The 9542-nt window shown below is 45.6% G+C and overlaps 1 protein-coding gene across 1 annotated transcript in view; it reads right to left on the bottom strand.

The window, feature by feature from the left end:
* Positions 1-9542, bottom strand: part of LOC135898209 (protein krueppel-like) — a 184832-nt gene extending 175290 nt beyond the window's left edge. The window contains exon 1 of the mRNA XM_070535403.1: positions 9355-9542. Within this exon, the coding sequence (XP_070391504.1) occupies positions 9355-9387 (33 nt within the window). The 5' untranslated portion in view covers positions 9388-9542. The remainder of the gene's footprint in view (positions 1-9354) is intronic.

Consider the following 9542-nt stretch of genomic DNA (forward strand, 5'->3'; position numbering starts at 1 on the left):
TCGTGTGTTTCGTGTCTGTACTTCTCGTCCTCGTCTTGATGTGCACTAAATGTTTCACTCATCTATTACGAGCTCTGCATATAGCTTCGCGCGTCATTGCAGAGATGCCTCTTTTCCAAAGAGGGCGATCCACAAGGTACCCACGCGCCACAACCGTCTCATTTCCTGTGCATCTTCAGCACCTCTCGGAGGGCGCTGGGTTCCACACTAACTGCGCCTCGATATAATGTATATAGTACAGATTCCAAGCCGGGCTCACCGCGTTGTTTGGGCATTTGTACAAGGATCCGCACATTATCTCGCAATCGCTCAAACCATGATTTGTCGGGCAGTGGAGCATTGGCTGTCCGCTCTAATCACGCTTGTCGAATGCTGGCCTCCGCGTGGCGCTCGTGACTGTATCTGATCGACGACGACGACGACGACAACGACAACGACAACGACAACGACAACGACAACAACAACAACAACAACAACAACAACAACAACAACAACAACAACAACAACAACAACAACAAAGCGATTGTACGACAGGAGATCTTTAAAGAACCTTCGTCCCAGTTTTACCCCTTCTAGAAACAGGCCCGAGCGCGAGCCCGTATAATAAGCGCAATCACCTACAAACGTTTACGGGACATGGATCTGCGAAGCCGTTGAGTTCCCTCGAAGTCAGGACACATAATCTCGAATTCAATGTTTTTCGTGAGCAGTATAGCCTCTGAAACCTACGCATCGATTCATTGAATTAGAGGCGTCATGTCTTAACAGCGCATAAATTAATATTTCTCGTGAAACCTACGACCTCTAAACTATTGCGGTCGGCGATATATCCAATCAGTGCGATCGCGAACGAATTCCATGAGCGAGCGCTGCGGTAAATGCCATAAGTTATTGCATTAACTCATAAGGGCAGTGACTCCCACTCTCACTTGATAGCCTTGAGACTGTGGTATGTGGCAGTTAGTGTGATTATAGACGTGAGTGTACGCGAACTTACATAAGCGTGATCAAGCGTCGCGCAAGTTCTCCGACGTACGCGCCAACAGCTGGTCAGCATCAGAGTGCATATATCTGCATGTCGCGACGACGAAGTGTGGCTGCAGCGTGGACCCGTTTCAGTGTCGGGGCTGTTGTTGTGATCGTCTCTGTCGGCACATTCCTCAGCGGATGCGCGATCGGGCATGCGAGCCGGTAAAGGGGGGGTTAGACGGGGGTCTAATTTTGCGAGCGGCCACCCCGTCTCCTCCCGGCGGCAGGCAGCGGATGCTGCAGCGTCCGTCGGGGGATGGGGCCCGTTTCTGGGGTAGCGGCGGCGACGAAATGCAGGCCAACTTGCCCCTTTCAAGGCCGCGTGCCTGCGGGCGCCTGCGTGCCCCTTTACCGGAACCCCTCTCATGCCCCACCGTGTAGCGTAACCGGCTCACCTGTGCCGCCGCCGCCGCCGCGAACCCGTCCGCCCGGCCAGCGGGCAGCATCCACAGGGCCTCGGCGCCGGAGAGCACGTGGTGGAACGAACACCACCCCCTCCACCACCACCATTGCCACCCGACCCCACCTCTTCCCACGGACGGTGAAACTGCTGCCGGTGTGGAGGTAAAAACTAAAGAAGGAATAATAATAAGGAATAAAAGTGACTCGATGCCGCCTGTCGTTAGGGTTGTGCACCTGTTCGGCCATTAGGCACTGCCTGCTGCAACTGTTTCGGGCGGTCGCATTCGGAAACAAAACGTGAGCAAGGATGGGCCGCTCGTCGGGGCTGGCTACGCCTATTCAGTTCGCTGCGAGAGGCGCTCAAGGAATAAGACCACGCTCAGGCGTAATCACTCCGTTAGAAGCCGTTCAAGCTTTGACTTTGGTTTGAAATTGTGACCACTCACGAAGAAGCACAGACATACGTGCGCAAGCGCACATTTGTATATATATACACAGTCCTCGTGCCGAAAGCTTCGCGTCTGACCGGATCTGAATTTAGGCCCCCTAGTGATGGCTCGTGCAGAATCTTGGCTTCTCGAGCGACCCGTAGATTGGTAAGGGCGCTGCCCATTTAGTATTCTCAGTGTCAAAGCTCCAGCCCCCTTGCCAAAGAGCTCGGCGTCAGATCTTGACACAGAACAAAGTGGCTTCGGAGCTTTTGACGATGACTGTTTACATGCGTCTACATACAGTCTTTGTACTTGTGAATATTGCTTATTTGCGTATACTTCTATATGTACGTATGTATGCAGAATCTTTCAACGTAACGCGTACAGTATTTTGTTGCTTTCGACTTGAACAACGCTGGCTGCACGGATCTTCAATGAAATGCGAAGATGACAGGGCTCATAGCGTTCTTCTGTCCTTAAAAGAACTATAGCGCAACAGCAAGTTTTTCTCATAGCGTTGCTCAATCAACGCTGATATTTCTGTATATCATCGGTGCGCACGGGATAAGTATCAGCCAGCGCGGACGTTTCGGGCACGTCCACATGTTCCATAACACATACGCAACCAATGTTTCGCGGCAGTAAAACAAGGTAAGGTCACCTTGCATTGTAGCGTTGAAATAATAGTTTGCGGGACATTAGAACTCCACGCCTACCCGAACCCGTAAGGTGTATATAGCAGCCCATTCAGCCCAATAACGAAATTAACTGATCTGAATTAATCTGCACGGGTACTAATTAACTTTTAGCTGAAGTGAGCACGAGGGATGTTTCGTAAAATATGCTAATATGCAAAGACATGAAAGTCCAGTATTTTGGGGGGCCGTGAATATGCTTCAAGTGCGCACAAATTGCTCCACGAACGCCACGGAGGAGCCAGACTCTAATCCGCAAAACTCACTTTGGTCCCGTATACAGCAGCTTTCAGTTCTCGGATTGCGATGACGATGGATACAAAGAGCACGCGTGCGCGCATTTGTACTGCGACTTTAAAAAGAAAGAAGGAGAGACATGGAAAGCGAGAAAAAAGGACAGACACACAGGACACAGTCATGTAGAGCACGGCCGAATCTAGAGCTCAGGAAACGAACTTTTACGCTCGCGCTGATTCCTTTAATGAATTTGCTTAGTGCGAGCAGCTCAGCGTGATCACTGCTTTCGCGGTAAGAGTACATATACGTATAGACGACACAACGCTAGCACGTGGCTGGTAAATCGGCTTTCTTGGAAGACATTGTTATTCTATCTTTATTTTTCACTTACGTTATAAGCACCAAAACGATATAGGCGCAAGCTGGGCAGACAATTTAACTGAAGTGCCGCTTCCTGGGCGAGTTGGTAATTGATATTGCGCTGGTGCGTGTTTGCAGTCAATGGCCAGAGTGAGGCACACAAAGGTAATTGCGGAAGCGCCAGAAGCCGAACACAGAAGCGGCAACGTCGCCCGAGTTTTTTTTTCTTTTTAGTGCAGAACTCCATTAGATTCGACACAGCAGCAGTGTCACAAGAGACGTGGTCTTTGTTTCTGGCGCCATTATTCTTCATCACCAGGTAACCGCAACTGAAGAAGCGAACATTCGACGGCGATTTCAGAATCATGAAGCGGCGCGTTTTTTGAAGCGAAGGTTCCTTTCTACGCTCGCGTGTATAACGACCCCAGCGATCACAGATATATGGAGCCAGCCACTCGTGACGTCATCACACATCAACCTCACGGGTGCCGAAATTGAAACCGGTTCGCAGATACATACATAAATTGAGGGGCTCAGGTGCTTCCCACTATTCATTCCATAACGTTTAGGGCAATTGGACATTCGTTTAACGCATATATAGACGAGTAGAAAATCTCATGTCAACACTGACGTACCGTCCACGTGCTCGCAAGGAAAGCTGAACTGCCATTCGACTCAGTCCACTTAAAAAAAAAAAGAGAGAGAGAGAGAGAAGACAAGCGCAATATAGCAACACTGACTTTACAGCTTACGCTGCAGCAGTCGTGTGAGAAGAGAGCTTCAAGCTGCAGATTTAGCGGATCTTTTAGTTAAATCGGTTCCACTCTTGTTCGGTTTTCTGACTAGTGTATCTAAGACCACGCTGCGGAAACTGAAGAGATCACGCAGTAGGGCCGAATCAAGACAGGGTACAAAAATGCCATAGGCAGTGCCACAAGCTTGCCCACAATTCGAAGGAAGTGGCGTGTAGTTACGACGTATATATACGTGGAGTTCACTCAACACCGCTAATCTAGGTGGTGTTGGTTCACTGCGCCTAACAAGCGGTCCGCGCTGTTTCACCGCCTCTGCACTCGGAAGAGAGTAAAGCATCTTTATTATTAGTATTTGAACGGCGAGAGTAGTGTGGGAGGAACCCTCAGTCCAGGGTCCCTAAGATGATTCAGGCGATGTTTCGAGCCTATTATATCACAGCTCGGAGGACCTCGGGAGCTCCGTCGCGGAGGGCATCGTCCCACAGCTCTTTGTTTCGTGGGGGTAAAGGAGGGTCGTGCGACCTATGACTTATTTCACCTGCTCTACTGGCGTGGTTCGAGAAATTCCCTCAATGTTGCCTCTACGCCAGCGAAACGGGCCCACGTATTACTGACCGATTAAGGGAAGGTAAAATTTCTGTAAAAGATATGTCTGGGTCGCATTCCTTGACCCACTGTGACACATGCGCACCGCGGTCTGATGGCGCAAGAATTCTTGCGAAAAGCCGTGACCAGGTTGCCCGAGAAATAATGAAGGCTTTCTGCATCAGGAAAAAAAAAAAGGAAGCGGGGTGTGTCAGCGTTCCCTCGATATTCTCGTATCGCAATTAGCAGAATCGTCTTATATACATGGCTGCTTAGACAGACGATGTGGAGCTGGAGCTGGTATCGCTAATGTTTTGTGTGACCGCACGCTCACTTATGCGCAGACGTCCGAATTTTTCTCCACTGCAGGTTTCCCGAAATAAATTCTTTTGGAAGTTAACACCCGTTCTGTCCTTCTCGTGCAAGTCTTCCTTGCGCTATTTTTGGTAAAACACTGAACTAGTTTAGAGCGGTAAATTCTTCTCTGAAGGCCTTCACTTTCATTTGTTTCTCGAACAAAGCGTGATTATTATAACAAATAAAATTATAGGTGAAGCTCTTCTTCTCGAATTGTTGCACTTAAACTAGAGCGCGGGTGCTTCAGTGTGACGTCACGAGCTTCGAAGTATTTTCGCAGATTCGGGGTGTCTTTCTGCTGAAAACCTCCTCAAAACACGCCATAAGTTGGACCTTTAGTTCCCTTAGAATGCAATGTAATCGTCTGCCTATAAACTATTAAGCGTTCCTGAGCAGACAACGTCGAAATACATGACATAATGGGCATACGTAGTGCAGGTGGCCGTTCCCACTCGTCATTTTACATTTTAGTCTTCTCTGTGTTACTAAGGATCTACTAACGGCATCAGGACGGGATCTTGCTTGGCATTCCAGTGTCCGTTTAATATGATTGCATGGGCATTCTTGGATTTCACCTCCATCATTCTTTTTTCTCCTTTGCATGTTTCCTCGCATCCTTCTTGTATTTAGCATCTGCATTTGTAATATTGCAAAGGCATTCGATCTGTACTATATCTTATTTTCTTCACTGTGTACTGCAGGCTCTTTGTTACGGCGTAACTGTTTCAATTCTACTCTTGACCTAAATCTTTTTTTTTTGCCTAAAATACAGTTGAAATATTCTTTTTCGCATATAAAAGTCATGTATACATTATTTGATACAATAAACATCGCAAAGAGAGAAATAGACGCAAATTAGCACTTGTCCAAAAAAGCAGAAACAAGCTTTCGTCCTGCAGTGAATGGACATAAAACTAGGCGGTAGCGGCGGGTGCTGCTGCTGCTGATGATGATGATGATGCATTTTTGTATGTTATGACGCAAATATATGGAGTATATGGCGGTTCTTTATTACATCTGTACACATGTTTAGTAATGGCTTTGCTACTAGGTTCTTTTTTTTCTTCTTCTTGTTGACGGGACGTAAACACTGCCGCATATTACGTGGTCCAAGTCAAGCTACCTTAAAACAGGTTTTCTGCCTATAGGTACCTGTCACAAAAGCTGGCATATTGCGTCTGTAAAATGAGATTGAATCGAACCTTCAGAATGCAGCCGCCGTGGCCTAGAATAAAACCTTCGAACTTGCAGCCAGTAGCACAGAAGCATATAAGAGCTGAGCCACTGCGGCAGCTGCAGACAATACTTCACTTAAAGAAAACTCGTTAATAATAATAATAATAATAATAATAATAATAATAATAATAATAATAATAATAATAATAATAATAATAATAATAATAATAATAATAATAATAATAATAACGAACTTGGTCACATTTATGACCCATGCTTCCAGTGTGGCACATAATACGGGCCAATTACATGGTCATTACTTTGACCTAAGTAAAACATTTGGTGTAGCTTGCCATGGGCTCCTCATTACAAAGCTCTTTCACATGGACATGTCTTCTTCCATCGTTGCTTGGAACCAAATTACCTAAGGCACAGATCGTGCTTTGTGGGCACTGATAGACAGAGTTCTGTTGTCTATGAGGTAACTAGCGGAGTTCCTCAAAGATCTGTTTTTGGCACTTTTCACTTCCTATTGTACTGTTCATAAATGACATTTCTTCAGGACACTCTTTATTGCTTCTTTATCCTGACGACCTAAAGCTATTGAAAGCTGTCAGCAGTATTCAGGATAGCATTGACCTAAAAGAAACATACTTTTTGAAATCTCAAACTGGTTCAAAAACAATAAGCTACTCTTACATGCTTCCTACTATGGTGTTTAAATTAAACTCGAAAAACACACCATGTGCAATTTCCATATAGCCTTCGGGATGGTCCAATGCCCAGGGTCGATGAAATGAAAGATCTTGGTGTGTATTTTGACAAAACGCTAAGTTTCTATTCACACGCTAAACGAGTAAAACAACAAGCCCTTCGCGCTCTTGGTATTATTTGTCGCACATCGCGTGACTTCTACTCCCCTGTTGCTTTGTTCTAGTTGAATTCTACTGTGTGCTTTCCACTATTAGGGTATGCCTTAGTATTTTTGGGCGAAACGTGCAAATCTAATTCTGACTTCATTGAGCGTGTCCAACATAAACTGATGCCTAATTTAAAGCACCGCTTTTGCCGTTCTGGCGACCATAGTCCAGCCCTCTCAAGTATATACCTCAACTCACACATACATTTAAAATCAAGATCTATTAAGTCAGACTTTTTGTTCCTTTTTAAGGTTTTCCATGACATTACATTGCCCAAAGCTGCTTAATCATGTGCAATTTTCCGTGTCGCAAAAGTATACCAGGCAACATTCCGCATTTCCTGCCCGTCCTCGATGCATCAAAGACTCTCCCATGACTCGAGTCCAAGGAAGATGTAACAAGTATTCTGCATGTATAGATATATGTCAGAGTTCATTTCCTGTGTTTTGTAGAAATCTAGATAATCATGTTGCATGATTAACTTCCCTTTTACGCCTGCCTCATCGTTTTCTGTTTCTTCTGTGTAAATTTTTTCTTGCGTATAACTCTTTAAGTGCACCAGTACTAAGGCTCTATAGCTGTTCCTTGGCACTATAATACACATTTGATTGGTTGATTGATTATTGTTGTCGTTGTTAATCGTTTGAACACATATAAACACAGCAAAGGGAAGAAGAGAAGCAAGTTAACAATTACCAAAGAGTTAGCAAAGCGAAGAAATGAAGAGGAATTGAAGAGAACGGAGATAAAAAAAGGAAAGAAAGGAGAGAAAGGCATACCCAGCACAACACAACACATCACACGCCGAGTAAGAGCATAACAGACGAGAGTCTATAGTCCCACTGTTGATGAGAACTCAAGCACAGTTTTGTGAGCCTGACATCGATTTGAAGCACGACCTTTTGGAAGGAAGATATCACTAAGCGCCATTCGAGCAAAATTACATTTTTAGAAGTTGCGCAGCATCACACAGAGGCAACTGTGCAAAGTTGGACATTCTAAGAGCAAGTGCTCCAGAATCCAAAAGCGCAGCCGCAAATTCTAGCTGCTAACACAAGTCGAGGGCCATGCTTGCTTCGTCGAATGTTATTCCTGACTCCAATGCATAAATCTGGGTAAACGTGTTCTGATGTACCTGATACAGGAGGAGTAAAGCCATCGTACAACGAATTAAATGTTATGCACCGGGAACATTTTTCTTCAGTAGGATGTCTCGGCTGTAGAGCACGCTATGTCAAACCGTCTTATGGCTGAGGTAAACTATACCTCAATGTAGACGACCTTATAAAGCTGTAAAATTTTACATCGAAAGTCCACTGAATGCCACCGACTCACTCGTGCAGGAGAAGCAGATATGCAAGTAAGCATCCGCGGAAGACTTTTACGTCGAAACTCGACCTCACTGAGCATTCGACCACTCTCAACCTTTCTTCGAAACGGCGCCACAGAAACACGGCACGACACTAAGAACAGAAGCGCCGATTCCCAATTGCTAATTCATTCGCAATAGACAGGACAATATGTGCCCACACGTGGTTAAACGAACAGTCAAAAACCAATCAAATACAAAAAAAAATATTTTTTTGGTGCAACGTAGTAGATGAAACATTGACACGTCCCTCAACCTCGCATGGGGATGATATGAGAATCGTTCACCTCGCTGATAAAATTTCTAGTAGTCGTCACCCACAAATCAACCACATTTCACATTGGGAGGCTGGGGTCAAATTGAGGTTGAGGTCGACACCACAATGATGTAACCTTTCCCACTTTTGCCTGGGAATTCACCGCGTTGAGGACGGAGTAAAGGTTGGTATGTGAAGCGAAACTTATTATTTACAAAGGACAAACTTGATAAACACACAACTCTGGAAGCTAAAGAAACAATAAGAACCAACAAAAGTGAAGTAATAACAAAGAAACAACAACATCGTCGCTTCATGTTCGAGTAATTCGACGATCAAGAAGTCTGGCGCGAAGTGGTTTGTTGGCACGAAATACTAAGTTCCTTCCGTTCACGATTTTGCAGTCGATCGACAGCGCCATACGTATATAAGATGCCATATACAAGATTCCTCACGGAAAAGGCTGTCTCAGTTATTCCCGTGAGTATCATGATAGCCGTAGCACATGCAATGAAAGGAGAGAGGGAGAGGAGGGCGGGGTTTGGCGTAAGTAAGCAGACGCTTGGCGCTGAGCCGTGCTCCAGCAATGACTGCAGAAGGAAGTGCTAACCTTTCCCGCTTTCCCTTCTTCATAAAGAACCACTTCTCAGTAGACGGTGTGAGAGGCGAGAACGTAGGAAGTCATTCGAAGAGGAGGAAGGATACAACAGATGGCGGCATTCCAAAATACCGCCCACCTTATGTGCGGAAGAATAGAAGCATCGAAACGTAAACAGCCTCACCGTGGTCGTGATCATTCGTCGCCGAAGACGCATATTTGACGTCCGAATCAATTTCTTCGGCCATGGATGTACAAATCAGTCTCCGACACCTCATTAGCATACTACCAACGAACTATTACAGAGCTGAGAAGAATGCATCTGACAAAAGCGCGTAATAATTCAGTCGGAAGAAAGCACCTTGCCCGGCA

The sequence above is a fragment of the Dermacentor albipictus genome, chromosome 3 (genome assembly GCF_038994185.2).
Source record: "Dermacentor albipictus isolate Rhodes 1998 colony chromosome 3, USDA_Dalb.pri_finalv2, whole genome shotgun sequence".
Classification (NCBI taxonomy): Eukaryota; Metazoa; Arthropoda; class Arachnida; order Ixodida; family Ixodidae; genus Dermacentor; species Dermacentor albipictus.